This window comes from Eubalaena glacialis, chromosome 11 (genome assembly GCF_028564815.1).
Source record: "Eubalaena glacialis isolate mEubGla1 chromosome 11, mEubGla1.1.hap2.+ XY, whole genome shotgun sequence".
NCBI classification, from domain to species: domain Eukaryota; kingdom Metazoa; phylum Chordata; class Mammalia; order Artiodactyla; family Balaenidae; genus Eubalaena; species Eubalaena glacialis.
Window position 1 is genome coordinate 63,045,459 of NC_083726.1, and position 21,171 is coordinate 63,066,629.

At 53.0% G+C, this 21,171-nt stretch overlaps 1 protein-coding gene across 1 annotated transcript; it reads left to right on the forward strand.

Moving 5' to 3' along the window:
• The first annotated feature begins 239 nt into the window (after nt 1-239).
• Nucleotides 240-20,079, forward strand: LOC133101334 (keratin, type II cytoskeletal 75-like). Its single transcript, XM_061206017.1, is given in 8 exon segments — nt 240-359; nt 361-738; nt 1,272-1,480; nt 4,129-4,189; nt 5,024-5,119; nt 15,088-15,258; nt 17,793-17,916; nt 19,859-20,079. Coding segments are annotated over 8 exon segments (1,380 nt in total).
• Nucleotides 20,080-21,171: the final 1,092 nt, after the last annotated feature.

Sequence of the window (21,171 nt, forward strand, 5' to 3'; positions counted from 1 at the left end):
GTCAGGGAACCAACCAGTGGCTTTTACACTGTTTCCAGAGGGGAGCTGAGTGTGGGCTCAGGGTTGGTGGATGCCAAGGAGATGCCGTCAGAGGGCCTGCCTGAGCACGCCCCGCCCCTCCCCTCCCAGAGGCCCATAACAGCCCAGGGGGCCAGGGCGCCCCAGCTGCCCTGTCTCCTCCATCCCCCTCCACACGTACCCACATCAGGAGCTCTCCTCGCCAGCCTCTCCCAGCCACCATGTCCAGGCAGCCCACTATCACCTTCCAGACCGGCAGCCGCAGGGGCTTCAGCACGGCCTCAGCCACCACCCCAGCCACCGGCCGTTCTCGCTTCAGCTCCGTCTCTGTGGCCCACTCCCCGGGGGGGCAGTGGAGGACTGGGAAGGATCAGCGGCGCTGGGGCCAGCTGTGGAAGCCTCAGCCTCTACAACCTGGGGGGGACCAAGCGGGTCTCCATCAGTGGCTGCAGCAGCAGCTTCCAAAGTGGCTTTGATGGCAGGGCGAGCAGAGAGATTGGGGTCAGTGGTGGGTTCGGCTATGGGGGCGGAACTGGAGGGGGCTATGGGGGCTCTGGCTTCTCCATCTGTCCCCCTGGAGGCATCCAAGAGGTCACCATCAACCAGAGGCTCCTGACTCCCCTCAACCTGCAAATTGACCCCAACATCCAGCGGGTACGGAAAGAAGAGCGGGAGCAGATCAAGACCCTCAATGACAAGTTTGCCTCTTTCATTGACAAGGTGAGCCGGGGGCTGCATCTGGTCCATGCGGTTGGGTTGGCAGGAAGTTTTGGAGAGGCCCCGGCCAGAGCGCAGCCGTCACCCAACGACCTCCCTGTGGGAAAGCGCATCCGCTCAGCAAGCACCTCCCGGGGGCAGAGGTATTTGCAGGTGGGGCCAGCTTGCCCCGCAGGACCTGTGGGAATTTCCCCTCATCCTCTTTGGGAGCCATGCCGGCTGGTTCAGTCAACACAGAGGGAAGAGTGAAGCTGTTAAATTCCCTGGGGAAACTAACCTAACCCAGAGCAGGTGTTGTAGAGACACTTACCCCGGGAACGGAGGCTCCCCATCAAAGTCTCCAAGGTCCACTGCACTAGTTCTGTGGAGCCCCAGAGAACATCGGGGTGGCTTGATGGGCTTTTCCATTTTGACCTGGAGTTGTCAGTTATATCATTGGTAGACGGGCATACTTTTCCTCTCTCCCGTATTAATTGGGGTGTCTGGCTCTGCCTCCCCAGTTTCTCCAGACTTCATTCTCTTCTTCCCCCATCCAGGTGCGGTTCCTGGAGCAGCAGAACAAGGTCCTGGGGACCAAGTGGAGCCTCCTGCAGGAGCATAAAGCCACCAGGGCCAACCTCGAGCCCATGTTTGAAGCCTACATCAACAACCTGAGGCAGCAGCTGGACAGCCTGGGGGGAGAGCGCTGGAGGCAGGAGATGGAGCTGAAAAGCATGCAGGACGTGGTGGAGGACTTCAAGAACAAGTGAGTGGCAGCTCAGCCCTGAGGCTCCAGGGGAGGCTCTGCTCTCCGGAAGTGTCCAGGCCAGTGGGAAACAGGGCACACGCTTAGGGCACGGAGGTGGACTCAGGAGAAGAACTGGGACCCTGCAGTCAAGAATGTTGAGCCTCGGGGCTTCCCTGGTGGCGCAGTGGTTGAGAATCTGCCTGCCAATGCAGGGGACACGGGTTCGAGCCCTGGTCCGGGAAGATCCCACATGCCTCGGAGCAACTGGGCCCCTGAGCCACAACTACTGAGCCTGCGCGTCTGGAGCCTGTGCTCCGCAACAAGAGAGGCTGCAACAGTGAGAGGCCCGCGCACCGCGATGAAGAGTGGCCCCCGCTCGCCGCAACTAGAGAAAGCCCTCGCACAGCAACGAAGACCCAAAGCAGCCAAAAATAAATAAATAAAAAAAAAGAATGTTGAGCCTTTGAGGTGGGGCTGGGCTTAGAGATGAAAACTAACATGGGCACGTAGAGCGTGATACACATAACCCTGCAAACTCTGGAGATGAGGGAAGTAAGACTCTGAGATAGCAATCAACTCATCCAAGGTTATACAAGTAGCAACTCATGAGTTATGAACTACACCCATAGAATCTCATGCTCACATTTGTTCAACCCAATCCCATTGCTGACTTACACAATGTTCATGCATCCACCCCAACCCCGGCCAAGGCTGGGAAATGAAGAAAAAGGAGGCATATTTGCTGCCTTCTTCCTGGAACCACACACACACACACACACACACACACCCCACTAAACATAGCGGCATGCTCTTGCCTATAGATACAAATAATTTCTTATTTTTATTGTTTTAATTTATATCTAATGTTCTTGGTCCAAACAAAGTAAGTGACTTGATAAGTTTTGGTTACTGTTTGTATAATGTAGTAAGAGTCCAGATTTTAGAGTTGTGCTAACATGGTAGCCACTAGTCACATGGGGCTATTTAAATATAAATTAATTAAAATTAAATAAAATTTAAAATTCAGTCCCTCAGTGACACTAGCCACATTTCAAGTGCTCAGTCACCACATGTGACTAATGGGTCCCATAATGGATGCAGATACAGAACATTTCCATCACCACAAAAGTTCTGTGGGACAGCACTATAGAATCTAGTCAGGTTTACAGTGTTGGCGCAACCACTTACTGGCTCAATGACCTGAAGAAAACTAACCTCTCTAAGTCCCAGTTCCTTTGTCTGTTAAAGGGGATATTAATAGTACCCACCTCATAGGGGGATTGAGAATATTAAAGCAAAACTTGCATGTTAAGTACTTAGTAGGCTGCCCAATGCCTGGCACATACGTGTTAGCTATTTTTATTGTACTGATGATTAGGTATATGCGTGTAGTGACGCAAACATAGACAAGAGAAGCAAGTGCAGATAGATAATTTATAAGATCATGCAAATGTGGGGTAACAGTGTTTCAATCCAAGAAGACTTCCTGGAGGAGGAGACAAAAGCTCAAAGTTGAGAAGGAAAGAGGTACATTGGAGGGATAGGGGGGTGGGGGTATCTGTTGGAGTGTGCTGCTGGTTAAAGGATGGTGATGTTCCTGTGGCAGGTGTCTAAGAGGCTTGTGTAGGGCCATGTGATGCTTGCCCTCTGGCGGAGGGACTGTGAACTGGGAAACATGAAGGACAATTGCATGGAGTTGGGTGAAGTCAAGATGGTCAGATTTAATGAAAAGACAACTTGAGGAAACAAAAAGGAAAATCAGATCCGTTTTCCCAGAGAACTTAGAGGAAGGCACAGTACTGAAAATTCTCTGGACAGTAGAAGCAACATAAAAGCCGGGGAGACTCTGGCTATATCCATCACGTGGGTTAGTACTTTGTGGTCTTAAAAACATAACAACAAACTGATTCATAGACGGGGAAAAAGCCTCTGAGAGGTTAAGGGACCTGCCCTGGGTTATTCAGCTGGTAGGCGGAAGAGACAAAGCCCACAGCCCAGCTGTCCAGAGCCTCCGAGAGGGTGGGGTTGGCTGATGCTTAGGAGGTAGGGTGGGAAATGGGTTACCTAGAGCAGACATAAAACTTCCTTCCCAGAGATCAGTGAGCAGGGGGGCAGGGGGTAGTGGAGTTGCTGCTTAGGGGCAAATTGAAGATGAGAAAACTTGATGGAGGGGGCAAAGCGGAGGTCTCTTATTAGCCTGGAGAATCTGCTTCCCAGGCTGCGGGTCAGGGGCTGAGAAGAGAACAGTGACGCAACATGAGGGTGCCATGGGGTGCAGGCACCGGCCTAGGCCTAGGCTGTCCGCCTCTACTGTTCTCTGTTCCTCCCCTCAGGGCCCCTGTTTGGCTTGGGCGAGACCGTGAGGTAAAAGGAAGCATCCCGTCCCTTCATGGGACCTCTTAGGAGCAAAGCTGTGAGAAAGCAACCTCAGAAAGAATGAGGGGTGGTTCTGTTTTGCGCTGTTTTGAGTTTGGGTTTTGTTCGGACAGGGGTGGTTGCTTGATGGATTTGGGGTGGGGGGCACATGTGTAACAAACAGGAGAACAGTGCTACAGCAGCACATTTTCCCAGTCTGCTCTGGAGACCCACCTACAGCCCACCCCCTTGCTGGACCTCACTCCCAGAACCCCTGCTCCGAACACCCATCCACTTCATCCTTCCCGCAGGAACGAAGAAGAAATCAACAGGCGCACGGCAGCGGAGAATGAGTGTGTGGTGCTCAAGAAGGTGAGGAGACAGGGATGCTCCATCCTGCCTCCAGGCCCAGGCGGCCCCTTCCGGGAGTGACAGCTGCCACTTAAGCCAGCGGCCCTGTATACAAGGCTTTATTTAATTTGCGCAGCCAATCTTGGAAGCAGGTTCTACTTTAGAAGTGAGAAAACTCAGGTTTGTGGAGGTTAAATAAGTTGCCCCAGGTTACCCAGACAACCAGAAGCGAGTCAGGATCCAGGGCACCCAAGTCCGAGCTGTAAATCCTGACACCAGCCCCCTCCTCCACGTGGGTCCGGTGCAGGGAAAGGGGAAGCAAAATGGGCCTTGTGATGAGCTGGGTCTGTAGGACCTCAAGTTGGGCTCAGGGATGGGTACAGGACGGGGACCAGCTCCAGGAGTTGTGGACCTTTCTGCTGGGCGGGGATGGGCAGAGGGAGGGAGAGAATCAGCCCCGGAGCTAATCTGGAGAAGGAGGAAGAAGGGAGAAGCAGTGCGTGAAGGCGAGGAGTGGGCAGAGTGTGAGGAGGAGGGGAATCCTAGGAGGAGGCTGGGAGAGTCCAGAGGCAGGGGGGCCCAAGGGCCAAGGATGGGCCAGGTTGTCCTCACAGCATGGAGGTGACATGGGAGGTCTTTCCACGTGACACCAGCTGATGAGCAGGTGGGCGTTTCCTGAGAGCCCTGGTGCACACAGAGTTTGGATCCCCCCTTGCGTTCCACTCCATCTATAGCTTGGGATAGAGAAACACTCTACTCTGTGGGAGCTGAAGTTCTCCAGCCTAACTCGCAGACAGAGCGGCCAGCTAGTCCAGGAAGGGTGAGACTCAGAGTGACAGCATGTTCTGTGCCCAGAACGTGGACGCCACCTACCTGAACAGGGTGGAGGTGGAGGCCAAGGTGGAAGCCTTAATGGACCAGATCAACTTCCTGAGGGCTTTCTACGCCACGGTAAGTGGGGCTGATTGCTCCCCGCTTCTGGAGAGGAGCGCAGAGCACAGAGGCTGCCAGCCCCTTCCCTGGTCTCCTCTCTGACGCTCGCTCCATGCCTGAGTTAGAATTGACGGGGCGGATGCTGCTTCCTCTACCAAGGGAAAATGTGAGGTTTCCCAGGGCAGCTGATGGGTCAGATGATGTGAAAAGTTCGAGCATGTTCTGTTGTCAGACAAAAGAACTGCCTGTCACTCGTGGTTTCCCTAGAACTATCTGAACAACCTGGCTCACCCAGCCCAGCTCAGATTTACCTGCTACTCTTCCCAGAGCGGCTGCAGGATGATGCAATTACTCACATCAAGTGGCACCTAGTGAGCCCTTGGGTGCTTCTGGAAGCACATAGCACAATTAACTGGCTCCCCTGAAGATGCATTTTGCTGTGTGCCTCTATAAGCCCAACACTGAGCTCAGGGCTGCAGGTACAGTGCTGGGCAAACACAATCAAGGACCTAAGTTCTTGGAGCTTCCATTACGGTGGAGGAGGTGGACAGCACGGAGAGAATCACTACACCATTTTGGGGGGATGGAGAAATTGACAACAGGGGGCAGTGGCAGGCAGATGGTGGAGGATAACCTGTAGGGACCGAGGATCCAGAAATGCTCAGAGGAGGCCCAGGTAGCTGGAGTAGAGTGAGTGAGCTGGGGAGATGGGACACCCTTCAAAGTATTACCAACTCCACTGTTCATACTAGAATGGAATCATGTAATCAAGAACCCAAAATTTCTCCACGGCCTGGGGCTACATTGTGTAAGAGTTCAGAGCCAGATTCCTTCCACATCTGCCTCATTTAAGACCATATTAGAATTACTGTCCCAAACAGAAATGTCCCGATGACGATGGGGAGGGAGGGAGGCTCACGTGAGGGTGTGGGCAAGGCAGCTGGGCCCCAGACCCTGCAACAGACACACCAGGGAAAGGAACCTAATGAGCCTGTATCAGAACTGCCCTGGGAAATAGTCTTCCCCCAAAGAATCCTCCAGGCTCAAGAGTTTTCTCTTTCCTTTGAGCTAGCCATGACATCTCTCTTCTGGAAAGTTTTCTTTCCTTTTTACCCTGCCCTCTCCACCTTCTCCCTCACCCTCCTTCCCTTTTCTGTTCATCCTCTACCACCCTGTGTGTCTATCTCCCTGTCTCTGAAATGTCTATGGTGTGGATTTGCCTGTCCCCAGCTCTGGCCAGAGCTGAAACTCTTTAAGGCCTTCCACCAGATTCCCTGCCCACAGGGAAGTTCCAAGATAGCAGACCTGGAAGAAAGAGGGAGTTCTTCCTTTGTTCTTCCTTGCCCTGAGCTGGCATGAACTCAGCTCCTTGAAGGAAGCAGAGGTAGGGTGGCGGTGGAATAGCGGAGTGAGGGAGACACAGATCTTTTTGAGTGGCCTTCACAGGGTGGGTTCCCCTTTGAGTCCAAAGAGTTGTAAGCCCTCAAAACACCTGCCATGTATTCAAGACCAAAACGCACTACAAAGGCAATACAGACTGGTTGCCATGCTGCTCAAAAGAAGACAGAGTTCATGATTTCAGAAAAAAGTCAGTCCCGTTCTGACGGCTCAAACCCTTCTGAACTGCCTGCTCCCTGTGCCTGCCTTTTCCCTGAAATCGCTTCAGTAAAATGTCACGCAAGAGGGAAGAGATATGGGGATATGTGTATATGCGTAACTGATTCACCTTGTTATAAAGCAGAAACTAACACACCATTGTAAAGCAATTATACTCCAATATGTTAAAAAAAAAAATGTCACCGAGCTCGCTAGGTCTTGACTGAGTCTGTGTCCTAACCCACACTCAGAGGGCGACCTTGGAAATGGAGTTCTCCGGGAGCAGGTTCCATGCGCCCACAATGCTTACTCCAGGGCAAAATGAGAGTCCCCTTCCCCGGACACCGTGCAACAGGACCTTCACCCCGCCTCTGCTTTCCACCATCCCCCACGGTCTCTTGTTACACCCCTTACCTCCCCAAGCCCCAGTCTTCCCTCCCCAGCGCTCCGGGACCCAAAGTCAAGACAATGCAAAAGGGGACAGAGTGAAATGTCACAGTTAGACTGAGAATTGCCATGCACAAGAAATGTTTGAGTTCCAGTCTCCTAATCTAGACGTGGGAAAGCCGAGCAACAGAGCAGACACTATGCATATTGGCGGTAGACCCCTGATTCTTAACCCAGACTCCTCCCCACCAGAGCAGTAGAGCACGGTGACATCAGAAAGGATGGGACTGGATCCCAGCCTATCCTGGACAAGTTGTGTGGCTTGGGAGTTTTACTTAACCACTCTGCTCCTCACTTTTCTTATCTGTAAAATAGAAACTGCATCATGGTGTCATCACAAGAATTACATGAGATAATGGATGTAGAGCTCAGGGCGGTCCCAACACATAGTAGGCACCCAATAAATGTAACTATTATTGTTGACTTGATTTTGATCTGGAAAAAGGTCACAGTGTGGAAGGGAAAGACCAGTCGGCCACAGTGGTTTCACTGATGGGACTGATGGAAAGGCGAGGCGTTTCAAGCATCTCCAAAGAGCTGTGACCTGGGTGCTGGGGAGAAAGCCTGTATCCTGCTTCCACCTGAACAATTCCTGAGGGCAACAACCATCCCCAGAGATGTCCTCGGCCCAGAGCAGGCTCTGTCTACCTCAGGGAGGCTCAGGATGGGGTGGGGAGACAGGGAAAGGAACCCTGACTTAATGGCTGACAACAGTACATATTTTGGGGGCCAGTTGGAGGATGGAGGGAACAAAAAGTGCCCACCTAACTGAGAAGTTATCTTGAAACCAAAAAACGAGGCAGACAGCTCCATTTAATCAATGGATCAGTTTATTACAGGGTAACTTACTCACAGGGTGGGATTGGGTAGACAACGATCTGGAAGCATTTGCACCTGCACTCCACATCACCGAGGGGCCATCGGGACAATTTTAGAGTTAACTTGGGGTACGGGGGTAGGTGCTTGGAAACAGGACGTGCATTCTTAAGTCAAGGTTTATGAATGGGTAACTAGTCTTGTGGGTGCCGGGAATATGTCAGGGAAAGTTGTCATCGTTGCTTGGGGACCAACAGAGCATAGGGGCCACGTGTTCCTAATGATTATTAAAAAATATCTGTTAACTACAAAGCCCTTGATGACAGAGAAGTAATTTACTGCACAGTACAGCCCTAGGTCGGGTCAGGGGAAGGACTGGAGGAGCTGTATGGGCCAAGATGGCGTCAAATATGCTAACAGTTATCCAGGGCCCCAAAGAGTCTCGGGGAAGCATCCACTCCTCTCCCTTCCTCAAGCACAAGGCATCTCCTCCTGAGTCCCCTGCAGCCTTTTTTCGACTAACCAGGCCCTGGAGACAACAGTCACATGACTGGAGCCTTCTATCTCAGAAGTCCTAGAGGGACAGTGGCTAGGTAGCTGAGCCAGAGCCAGGACTCCGCCTGGCCTGAGGAGGCCAGGGCCCCGGCCTGCTGAGGGAGGCTTCTCTCACGCCAAAAGCCTCCCTCCCTGGGGGCTTCTAGGACCAGCTCAGAGCCCGTGGAGGGCGCTTGGGTCTGGAGCATGCGCAGAAAAACATAGAAACAGTCTTGGGGGAATAGAGCATCCTCAAGCACAGCTAATTTGGCCTCTAATCCCGGAGCAGCCAGGTAGATAATTCATGCCCCGCCCCTCCCCCTGACCCCAGGAAAGGGCATAAGGTCCCAACTCTCCCTTTCCTTGAGGCCGAGCCACTGAACACGCCAAACATATCTGTCTGGTTGGCCCCTTTCATCACCCGCATAAACGAGGAAGACGGACAAATAGGATTTTTATGAGACCCACGAGCACTGACCATTGGCTCCTGCCCTTTGCCCTTTGCTCTTTGCTACCCTAGTTACCCACCTTGGTACTCAGCAGCTGCCGGTATGCCAAGCTCATAAACCTGATTTCGTGGTGATTTGGGGTTTGGCCCAGCTCAGCCCTCCATCCCCGACCAGACAAAAGGGTAGAGGCTGAGCTGTCCTGTAACTCGCGCCCCCGCCCTCCTGCCAGGGCCCCGTCTCCCTGCTTCTCTCTCCCTCCGTGTCGTGCCGCTCCTTCCAGCACGGCTCCAGATGTGGTAGCCGGAGCTTCAGCTCATGCTCGGCCATCCCCCCCGCTCCCCGCCCGATGGTCACCCACTACGCAGTGAGCAAGGGACCATGCCGGCCCGTGGGCCGCGGAGGCCTCCGCGCCCTGGGCTGCCTCGGCTCCCGGATCCTGTGCAACGTGGGCTTCGGGAGGCCCCGGGTCACCTCCAGGTGTGGCCTGCCTGGCTTCGGGTACCGCGTGGGTGCCGCCTGCGAGCCTTCTGTCTGCATCCCCCCCGTCACCATCAGTGAGAGCCTGCTGGTCCCACTCGAGCTGGAGATCGATCCGACCGTGCAGAGGGTGAAGAGGGACGAGAAGGAGCAGGTCACGTGCCTCAATAACCGCTTTGCGTGCTTCATCAACAAGGTAGGAGGGTGGGCGCAGGGGTCCAGGGCCATGGGAGGCAGAAAGCACCTTGTGGCTGCCCCAGGAGCAGGGAGAGACTGACAGCAGAGTAGCCATGGTGGATCCATTGGCCTCTCCTCTGCTCCACGACCCCTAATCACTGAAAGCTGGTTAGATCAGGCTCAGTACTAGACATTTCTGCTTGCTTGTCCTTTTTTTAATATGTCATCTGTCTCTGGATATTATCTGATAAAATCACCAAGGGGCCCTGAGGTCAGACTACAAGAGGAACTTCCAAAGCAATGATAGATACTGAAAGGGCAAACCAAGGAAGCAGAGGCCTGCCCTTCCTGATGAGGGTTTAACGAAAGAGCCGCCTTCTGAGGGCACGAGCTGGGGCGAGACCCTTGGGCCTGGAGGCAGGGGTGGGCACTGTGACCCTGGAATTTGCTATCAGCTTAGGCCTGAGATGAGGAGAAGGTGGGGCAGTCAGAGCTAGGGATACAAAGCGGCAGTGACCAAAGTCTTACATCTGTCAACCCCCGAGCCTCAGCTCTGAAAGGCTTCAGGGAAGGGTGATGTGCTGCCTTTGGAAGGCGCTGGACTGGCCTGTCACCTCAGCTGCTTCTGGGCCTGTCCCTATACCCCAGGGAGGCTCTTGAAGTCAGGATACATGCCAAGGGCTGAGCTGGTGTTTCTGGTGACCCCAAGTTTAGGGCAAAGAGTCCTGAACTGGCAGTCAGGAGACCTGGACCCTTGTGCTGGCTCTACTCCTGACTGTTACCCTGAGGCCCTCTGCAAACCACTCGCCTCCCAGCCTCAGGGACCCTGCTGCCCAGTGGGGTAGGGGGGAGAGATGGTTTGGGAGAATTAAAGGAACTAATATATGCAAAATTCTCCCAAAAGGAACTTGTCTTAGCAAATGGGAACTGTTAAACTTACAGTTTTATTTTGAAAGCTCATTAGGTTCTGGTTGTAAACTCATTCTAACAACGTGGGCCCTGATCGTCAGCTATGTCACACCACCTTCTATGAGGCTAGGAGCCTCCTGGTAATGGGGCCGTTGAGGGCAACATTACTTCCTCTGCCATCTTCTTGAGAGATGGTGCACAAGATGCAAAATCCAGGGCGAGGACCAGAGACCGTGTGTGCCCTGCCAGTGACTAGCTTAGCTGGGTGACCACAGCCAACTCGCTCAGCTTCTCCTAACCTCGGTTTCCAAGCCACAAAAATAAAGGATTGGGCCAGCAGCTCTCCACAGTACTGTGACAGGGACATGTTTTGGACTCAGCCAGCAGGATGGAGCAGAGTAGCACCAAGTGTTAGCACCAAGCCTTTGCGCTTTGTCCCCTGAGTGCCCCTGGGCTGTAATTGAAGAAACCCCAATTCCCAGTATACTCACCAGCTTACATTAGTATGAAGACGTACAAAGGTCTCCCCATAAGATCCCAAGTAGGAGCTTTCGGCAGCAAAGTGAGGCTTGAAGAGCTGGGATGGCTCGGCCCAGGTTACCAGGCTCATGGGAGGAAAGCACGGCTGGAAGGAGGACCTGTCCCAGGCCTCTTGGGAAAGCCCTCTTTCCTTTACAGCGTGTGACCCTGGGGGAGGTGGGGTCTTATGAGCCACCCCAGGCAGGGGAGACACAGAGACACAGCAGCAGCGTGTTGGGAGTGGGAGCACAGATGGATTCCACTGCCCCCACCAGCACTTACTCTCGCCAGCCATGGTCCCCAGGGTCCCCGCACCCCCATAGCATTCTGTTCTTGGCTGTAGGTCCGGTTCCTAGAGCAGAAGAACAAGCTGCTGGAGACCAAGTGGAACTTCATGCAGCAACAGAGGTGCTGCCAGAGCAACATCGAGCCCATCTTCGAAACCTACATCTGTGCCCTTCAGAAGCAGCTGGACTGCGTGACCGGGGACCGGGACCGGCTAGAGTCGGAGCTCTGCAGCCTCCAGGACATGCTGGAGGCCTACAAGAACAAGTGAGTCTGCCCTGCTGCCACCCAGCCGGGGGACCTAGGGCAAGTGACATAAATGATCTGGGCCTCAGTTTCCCCATCTATAAAATGCGAAGCTGAAAACTTAGTTCATTAGGTGGTAACACAATCAGGTGGGATAATGCAGGCAGAGCATCTAGGATACTGCCTGTCTGGCACACGGCAGAAGCTCTGAGATTGCGGATTTGTCTTCATCTCCCTTCCCACCACGCTCTTCCTCTCTTCATGTAAAACAAGTTTTCTCCTGCCGTTCCCGGCACTCCAGGGTTCTGCCCTACCTACCACCTGCTCTGCCTTATCTTCCATCAGTCCCTTGGTAGATCCTGCACACTTCTTAGTCCCCAAACAGATCCCCAAACCCTCCTCCCTCCGAGCTTGGACTCCCACTGTTCCTTCTTCCTGATAAGCCCCTCTTGGGATTTCTTCGCAACATTTGGGCTAATACAATATATCCCATCCTGCCTCCTCCTGGTGCAACTGCAAGTCATCACCCCCAGTTGCTCCATCTCCCTGTCTCCCTCCCAGTTCTTTGTGGTGAAGGTTGTATAACTGGTCCTCCCTGAGAACAGCTCCAGACCTGACTCACACACCAGAAGGTAGTGGATAAGCATGTGTTAATGAAGAACTCACAGGCTAGTAGATTCAGTGCTTCTTGCAAGAAGCTGAGGCCTAGATAAATTGCCTCATGGTCCTGGGTGGGTCTCTCATGCCAGTGGGGGAGGGTTGAAAGAGACACATCTCCATTGACAGTGTGAATATGCTAAGAGCAAGGATTTGGTGGAACGGAGCCACGTTGGGGACACACACGCTGCAGGTGTCAGCCACATGTCTCCTTGGGGCCAGACGCTGTGCTGGGCAGTGTGGGTGTGATAAAGTTGGGAAAGTCTGGCTCTTTCCCTCAAGATGCCCCGGTCCACTCAGCACAGACCTCCATGCGTGCACACCAACAGCTACAAGGTGGTACAAGGCATGAGGGGAGAGGAACCCCAAGAGAGCGAGAGAGCAGATGTGGCTCAGGAAGACTTCCTGGGGGAGGTGCCATTTTGCTCAGGGCCTTGAAGGAAATGTTTCATTCCAGTTGTTTCTTATAAAAGAGGAGTCCAGAGTAGACCACAGAAAAGAAGATGGGACAGGAGCAGGTGACAAGGAAGGACCAGAGTGTGCAAGTGAGAGGGGGCAACTCAAGCAGACTGTGACAGGCGAGATGTGGTAAGGTCATGGGAGGGGCAAGGCCAGCCTTCTCAGCAGGAGCGATGCCTTTCTTGATGGATACAAGATGGGCGGGGGACATGTTTTGCAGCTCAAGATGAGGACTTTTGATTTTAAAAGTGGGGCAATAGGAGAAGGATGAGACCAGATGGTATTTTAACAATAATAGCAAATACACAGTACCCTGTGCCAGGCACTGGTGTGGTACTTTGCAGACATTAAGTGTGATGTTTGTAACACAACAGCTCTGTGAGGTAGGACCAGTGTTATCCTCATTCTACAGATGATGAAACTGAGGCCCAGAGAGGCCCAGTCACTTACCCAAAGTCACATGACTAGCACAGGACAGAGCTGGGGTTGAAACCCAGGCGGCAGGCTCAGTGTCCAGAGCCTGCGCAGCGGCAGAGTTATGCTGGAAAACGGAAGGACGGGCGTCAGGAAGCATGGGGAAGCTTTTAATGCATCGATGTCGCTCATCAAACTGAGTCATTCAGCCAGACTAAACCCCTGACCCTGATTCCATTGCCTTCGGGGGCAGTGAGTGGGTGAGGAGCTCCCTTGGAGCCTAGAGGAAGTAGGCGGGCTGTCTCTGAGGATCTGGTAAAGCGAGTAATTGCTACTTCTGCAAGTGAGCTGCAGGTAGAGGCCAGGCTCAGAACTCTCCTGGTGAGGAGGGGCACGGGGTCAGCTGGGATTTCAGTGACTACAGCCAACTCTCAGAACAACTCAGAAAAGACAGCTGTGCCAGCAACAGGCAGCCAACTCTTCACCGCCCTCCCAGAGGAAACAACTAGATGAGGTAAGCTTCCTCAGCAGCAAGAGAGAATAAAGGTAGCTTTAAGAAGGACTTCCCAGAGAATGATTCGACACAGGAACAGGCTACTGGCCAGTGGCATGGAAGGTAAACTTGCAAAGTGGTTAATGAGAGGCTATGATAAAAGTCATCTGTGTTGAGTGGATGGAGGAGCCAGAGGTGTCCAGAGATGGGGCTGGACCTGGTGCCTCCCTAGGGCATTCAGACGGTGAGACACAGATTTGCCCCCAGAGGCTCCTACCCTCAGGCCTGATACCAACTCCCTTCCAGACCCCACAAGCCCAACTAAAACATTTTCCCCTGCCCATTCCACCAGATATGAAGAGGAGCTCTCCCTGCAGCCCTCTGCTGAGAATGAGTTCGTTGCCTTGAAGAAGGTGAGGGAGGATGGCCCAGGGAGGGAGAAGGCCCCCTGAGCTGGCCCACTGGGCCTGGGGACACTCAGCCCCTGGACCGTGTCCAAATGTGCCTGCAGCCCGCCCACCCCGCAGACCCTGGTGCCAGCCCCACTGACCCTGGGAGAGAGGAAGGCCAGCCTCCCCCACCCCTTGCAGAAGGGCAGGGACTGACCTGGCCTCCACCTCCCAACTCGTGTTAAGGGTTGTACTTACACCTGCCCGAGAAGCTGGAGATGTTGCAAATGCCAAATCAAAGCCAAAACAAAGACTCTGACTCAGACTCCCAGAGATGAAAATCATCTTGTTGATCCCTCACATAGATAGCGACGTATTTTCTGGCCTGAGGTCCACGGGGAGCTCTGAGGAATGCATTCAAAGCTCCTTTAACCCCATTCCCTTCAGATGCTTCCCCATCAGAATGCCAGGCCCAGGCATGGGGTCCTGGGGCTGGGGACCCCGCACTCCATCCTTGGCTTTGTCACCCCTTCCCTTCCACATGGGCCTAAGCGAGGAAAGGTGGGTCCCACACCCGCCACCTGCTACCACCTTGCCTGGGAGGTGGCCCAGCTGGCGGAGGGGTGGCCCCAGGTTACGACTGTCACTTCTCTGGCCGCAGGATATGGACACAGCCTTCCTGATAAAGGCTGACGTGGAGACCAACGTGGAGGTTCTGGTCCAGGAGATCGACTTCCTGAAAAGCTTATATGAGGAGGTACCCACAGGTGGTCAGCCAGGGGCCAGTTCTATAGGGATGACGGGGTGGGAAAGCTCCTGCCCTGTGGGTACATTTCAGGCTTAAAAGTGAGCAAGTGAAGAAATCAGCATGGGACAGCTGGTACTCAGGCAGAGAGACTCCCAGGAGTCGGACGGCCCAGAGCTTGGCTCTTGGTCTCTGTGTAACTGGAGGGTGCGGACAAGGAGCAGGCTGGTGGCTGAAGGCCGGGACAGCTAGGCAAAGCCCGCGCAAATCTGCTGTGGGAAGCTCAGAGCTGGGTCTCCTCTTTCTTCCCTCCTCCCTCCCCCACTTTATCCTCAAAGAGCTCACTCGTTCTCACCCGGGGTCCCCACCCCCAGGAGATCAGCCTGCTGCAGTCTCAGATCTCAGAGACCTCCATCACTGTGAAGATGGACAAGAGCCAGGAGCTGGAGGCGGACGGCATCGTTGCCCAGATCGAGGCCCAGTACGACGAAATCGCCAGCCGCAGCAAAGCCCAAGCAGAGGCCTGGGTACCAGAGCCGGGTGAGGCCCAGGCGGGGCCCGGGGGACCCCAGACCCACTATCCCCCAGGAAGCGGGTGAGGAGAGACTGAGGGCCATGCCACACCCAGCCCCCATTGTTTCGGCCAGGCCTCAGGCCAGGTCTCCGCAGAGTGTGTGGGAGACCCCACAGACAGCCCAGGCCTGTCATCAGAGCTCCCCAGCTTTATTCACCCACAGACTCACTGGAAGTGCTCCCCTAGGTAGCATTCAAGGAATGCTAATTGGCAATGACGGCAAAGAGGACTCTGGGCTTCCGGGCATGGGAGGAGGCTGATGGCATGGGGTGGTTACTAATAGTGGAGCAGAAGCCGTGATTCAGGTGGCCCCAGACTTAGGTAATTAGGGCCTTGCTGGGAGGGCAGTTGGTGTCCCTGAGGGCAATTTGATTTAACAAATACTATCATCTCAGTCTTGCCCACCCTATCTGTGAAAGGCACCATTCATTATTCACTCACTCATTTATTCATTCATTCATTCATTTATTGAGCATCCATCGTTTGCCAAGCACCATTCTAGATGCTGGAGGTCCAGGAGGGAACAGCACAAACAATCCCTGCCTTCGTGTCACTTTCATTCCAGAGGCAGGGGCTGGGGCGGGACAGGCAAGACAAATAAGTACAGTGGATGTATGTTAGATGGACACGTGCTATGGAGAAAATAAATCAGGGTGAAGGGTAGGGAGTGTGGTGTGAATACGGTTTTCAATAGGGTGGCCAGGGAAGGAGGGCCTTACTGGGGTGTGTGGAACCATGAGGATACTAAGAGTCACACCATCCCCATCCTCAAGGAAACTGCAGTCCACGGGAGAGAAACATGTAACCAGCCAAACTGAAATACGAGGGAGCGTGAAGTGACCGCTAAGGCCGAGCTGCAGGCTAAGGGAGTAGGATGATGACGGAAGTAACAAATTGTGTCTGGAAAGGCAGAGGCACTGGGATGTGTGCTGAATCTTGAAGGCCAAGTATGATTTCCATAAGCAGAGCATGGGGGAAGGGACGTCTGGCTGAGGGCCAGCAGGAGCCAGGCCGGAGAAGCATGAAAGGAAGCACCATGAAGGAAATGCAGCTGGAGACACAGGGCCGGATCACAGCAGATCTGCAGAGGTGCACTGAGGCCTTTAGACTTTTTTCTGAAGGCAATGGGTACCAATCTCCAGGGAGTGTCCCAAGCAATGCTCTACCCTTTTTCTGGAGATCCATGGTGATCAATGTATCAAACCCTGGCCTGGAGTCAGCTCCCTGTGACTCCGTCTGTGGCTCACCCACGGCCAGGTTTTGCTCCGGCCGGCCCCTCCTCCAGTTGCTCTCCTGGGCCATTCATCGGTCAGGTGGGCTCAGGGAAAATAACCTCAGTTTCCCATCCTCCTAAGTTAGAACCAGAAAGATAACTCTATTATTTAAAAATTGTATTTAGCTGGGAGGATCAGAAATCAGTAATAATAATACCAGTTGAAGCAAATTTGATTTTTACTTTTTTCTCAAATAATTTGAAAGTAAAGAAATAGACTGCCCACAGATGACTCTGGGGTTCTATGTTACCATCAGGAACACAGGCTCCTTCTAGCTTTCTATTCTGTCATTCTTAGCACAGTGCTTTAATCCTCATGGTTGCCCCATGTCCCAAGATGGCTGCGATACCACCAATCTCACATGTTCATTCCAAGCAGGCAGAAGAAGAGAGGGCAAAAGAAACATGACAACTGAGTCATCTCTGACTTTAAACAGCTTTCCTAGAAGCCCTACCCAGCAATGGCCGTGCACCTCGTTGATGAGAAAGCTGAGAAATATTCTCTTATCTGGGCTTCTGTTTGAAGAAGAGGAGAATGGATATTGATTGGGCAACTACAGGCTTTTTCACAATAACCAAAGAGAGTGACTTGTGCTTATCTTGTTTTGCATTTTCTATGCAAAACGCTCCTATCCATTATATGCAGAAAACATAAAGTTGGCTAATTTTTTAATCTATTAATGTAATCTATAACACACTATTCAGAAATTAGATTCAATGTGCAAAAGTTTTAAAAAAAAGTGTTAAGCCAAGATAGGAAATAATATTGCATTTTGTTTTCAATTGTTTTGAAGGAGAATATACAAACATATTCACCCTGGCGGGGGCAGACATACTGTGTCCTCAGTCCTTGGTCTGTTAGGTACCCCAGGCTGAGCACAGAATCCCCTTCCAAGGTCCAGAGCAGGGACGGAGCAAAAAGGAGGGAAATCCCAGGGCAGAGAGAAAAGGACAAGACACAGAATCACTAAACAGAGAGGAGGGGAGTTTGGAGCTTAGAGGAGAATTTAATAAGCCTAAAGATTCAGGGCTGGAATATGAGAAAGGAATAAGGAGTAGCCCAGAAAAGGACCAGAAATGGATAAGGGATGGGGAACAGAACAAGTATAAGAATCCAGAAGCACCTGACCCAGGAAGTCAGGAGAGGAGACACGGGGGACAGTGGGAAAGGGGGCTGGGAGGGACCACAGTGTGGGTGCCCAGGTTCTGACCTCTCTATCCGGTAATATGAGGAGCTGCGGCTGACAGCCGGGACCCACTGTGACAACCTCCATAACTGCAAGAACGAGATTCTGGAAATAAACAAGCTGATCCAGTGGTTGCAGCAAGACATTGAGAACGTCAAAGCCCAGATGAGGCCATCACAGGGTAACCCGCCATCCGGTCTTGGTCACGATGGGTGGGTCCATCCTCCCTGGGGGCCCAGTTGAGGAGGGAATAAACTTGCGCTGTCTCCCACGAGAGGGAGCGAGCCCTTTCTACAGAAGAGCGGACCCATAGCAGGATGAGCAGGCTCAGGGAACAGTGAGGCCCCCAGCAGAGGCTGGGCAACCTGCTTTCATCAAGATGGAATAGCAAGGGGCTTCCCTGGTGGCGCAGTGGTTAAGAATCCGCCTGCCAATTCAGGGGACACAGATTCGAGCCCTGGTCCGGGAAGATCCCACATGCTGCAGAGCAACTAAGCCCGTGCACCACATCTACTGAGCCCATGCACCACAACTACTGAGCCTGTGTGCCACAACTGCTGAGGCCCATGTGCCTAGAGCCTGTGCTCCGCAACAAGAGAAGCCACCGCAATGAGAAGCCCACACACTGCAACAAAGCCCCTGCTCACCACAACTAGAGAAAGCCTGCACACAGCAACGAAGACTCAACATAGCCAAAAATAAATAAATAAAATAAAAACATTTAAAAATAGAAAAAGAGATGAAGTTTAAAAAAAAAAAAAAAGATGGAATAGCAAGGATGCTTCACTAGATGGGAGTATAGAAAAGATGTTCTCCAAGGCCCCTTCCAACCAAAGACTCTAATTCTATGATCCTGAAATTCAAGGTGACTCCGCAGAGTTCATAAACTCAGACTCACTCTCTTCTCCTAGGCTAGTGAAGACCAGACAGACACTTAAAATCTATTAGTCACAAAGAAATTGCTTGGCTTACCTAGAGGAAACGCACAGAACTCCTTGAGGTGTTATAGACAGGAGAACTGGTCCCCATCCCCCAGAGGAACCAGATGTCACAATCCTAGGATGAAAACCCACAGCAGATTTGAATCTGGCACATAACCATGACTGTAGGAAAAACTCACTCTTCCTCCTGTGTCCCTCCTTTACCCTCCCACTATCACATTCACAGCACTTTCTGATACCAGATATGGGGGAAGGGTGTTTCCATACTAACCAGTTCTGCAACACCAGCTGGGTGTTCTACAACTTAACGCACTTCTGACACTACCTACCTGGAGATAGCATCAGATCCCACAGGTTAGGGACTGCTCCCCAAGTCGCACAAGCTTGCCCCCAGTTCAGATGCTAATCACAAGTCCAAGTGTGCTTCTGACCAGTCGGCTCTATATTGGAGGTCTCCGTGACCCCCCTCCTCAGGTTCGATTAATTTGCTGGAGTCACTCACAGAACTCAGGAAAATAGATTCCTTTACATCTACCGGTTTATTATAAAAGCATATGATAAGGGATGCGGATGAACACCCAGGTGGGAGAGATGGAAAAGGCAAGGTATGGGGGAAGTGTGTGGAGCTTCCACGCCCTCTCCAGGCGTGCCATTCTCCCCACACCTCCTCCTGGTCACCAACCTGGAAGCTCTCTGAATCCTCTACTGTTGAGATTTTATGGAGGCTTCCTCTCATAGGCATGATCAATTATTACCTCTGTTCCCAGCCTCTCTCCCCTCTCGGGAGATTTGCGGGGTGGGCTAAAAATTCCCAGCTTCTCATCATGGCTTGGTCTTTCTGGTGACCAGCCTCCATCCAGGAGCCCACCTAGAGTCACCTTAATTAAGCAAAAGACATTGCCAATACCCAGGAAATTCTAAGGGGTTTAGGGACTCTGTGTCAGAAACCAGGGTCAAAGACCAAATGTTAGAACAAAGGATGCTCTTAGTGTGCTTATCACTTAGGAAATTACAAGGTTTGGGGGAGTTCTGTCCAGAAACTGGGGGCAGAGACCAATATATATTGTTTCTAATTGTCTCACAACGACTGTGTTCTCTGTTCTTCTAAGAGTCAGCCCAGGGCTCCAGGGCGCCCCGTAATGCCTTTCTGTGCCCTCTCCTCCCAGCGCTGCAAACTGGAGGGTGCCATAGCCGAGGCAGAGCAGCAGGGCGAGGCGGCCCTCAACGACGCCAAGTGCAAGCTGGCTGGGCTGGAGGAGGCTCTGCAGAAGCCCAAACAGGACATGGCCTGCCTGCTCAAGGAGTACCAGGAGGTGATGAACTCCAAGCTGGGCCTGGACATCAAGATCACCACGTACAGGCGCCTGCTGGAGGGCGAGGAGCACAGGTAAGTCAAGGATGGGCACCAGGTACGTCTATTCTCCTGCCCTCTGGTTGCTGCTGCCGCCATTGCCCATCCCGCAGTCGTGGAAAATCTAAAACAGCATGCAGACCACAGGCTCTCCTCGTTGACAGGGTCCGTGGAGCAGGCAGAAGCGGTGGGGTGCCGCGTGCTTCTTGACCTCATTCTCTGATGCAGTTCCCTTGTGTCTCCTTTTCCTCCCACCCCCAGGCTGTGTGAAGGTGTTGGGCCCGTGAATATCTGTGAGTAGATGAGCCCTCCCCAGCGGTTCTGGGGTCTTGGGAGCTGTTCGACCCATAATAGACCACACTGGCCCCTGCCCAAACCTCAGCGTGCTTTCCCCACCCCAAAGGAAGAGTTCTGTTTGCCTGGAGCTCCTGGCAGATGGAGAGGCTCTCCCTCAGAGCTACCCAAGTCTATGGGAGTCAGAATCAGGAGCACACATGCAGCGTGGTCCCAGTGCTTCAGGCCCCAGAAGCTGCAAGGAACATATAGACAAGGGGATGCTTTTCTGGAGAAAGAGGATTTGAAGCAGGCTCAGACAAATAGAAACAGAGAGGGTGAAGCAGAAGATAGGGCTCTGGGGCAAGAGGAGAGACACGTGGGGAACTGCTAAGCACTTTATGTGGCCGGAGTGAGAGACATGGAAGCTGGTAGCTGGGATGGGAATGTCCTCAGAAGTGAGCTGCAGCAGGTGGGGGCCTGGCCTGGCCGAGATGTTTCAGGGAAGGGCCCTGAGCATCCCTTCCTGTTCCTGCAGCTGTGGGCAGCTCCAAAGGCGCCATCCTCTACAAGCCAAGTGTGGTCAGCACACTCATGTACTGTCCAGGGGACACCAGTGTCCTCAAGAGCAGCGGGGGCTGCAGCATCGTGGGTACGAGTGAAATCTACATCCCTTGTGAGCCCCAGGGGCTACTGGGCTGTGGAAGCAGGCAGAGCTTCAGCGTGAAGCTAGGGGCTGGGGGTGGCTCCTCCTGCCACAAGTGTTAGTACAGCCCCAGAGGCTAGAAGCCCAGGGGACAGGGCACCAGCCCCCAGCCTGGATGTTGTCCCCCTGCCACCAGGGTTGAAGACAAGGCTG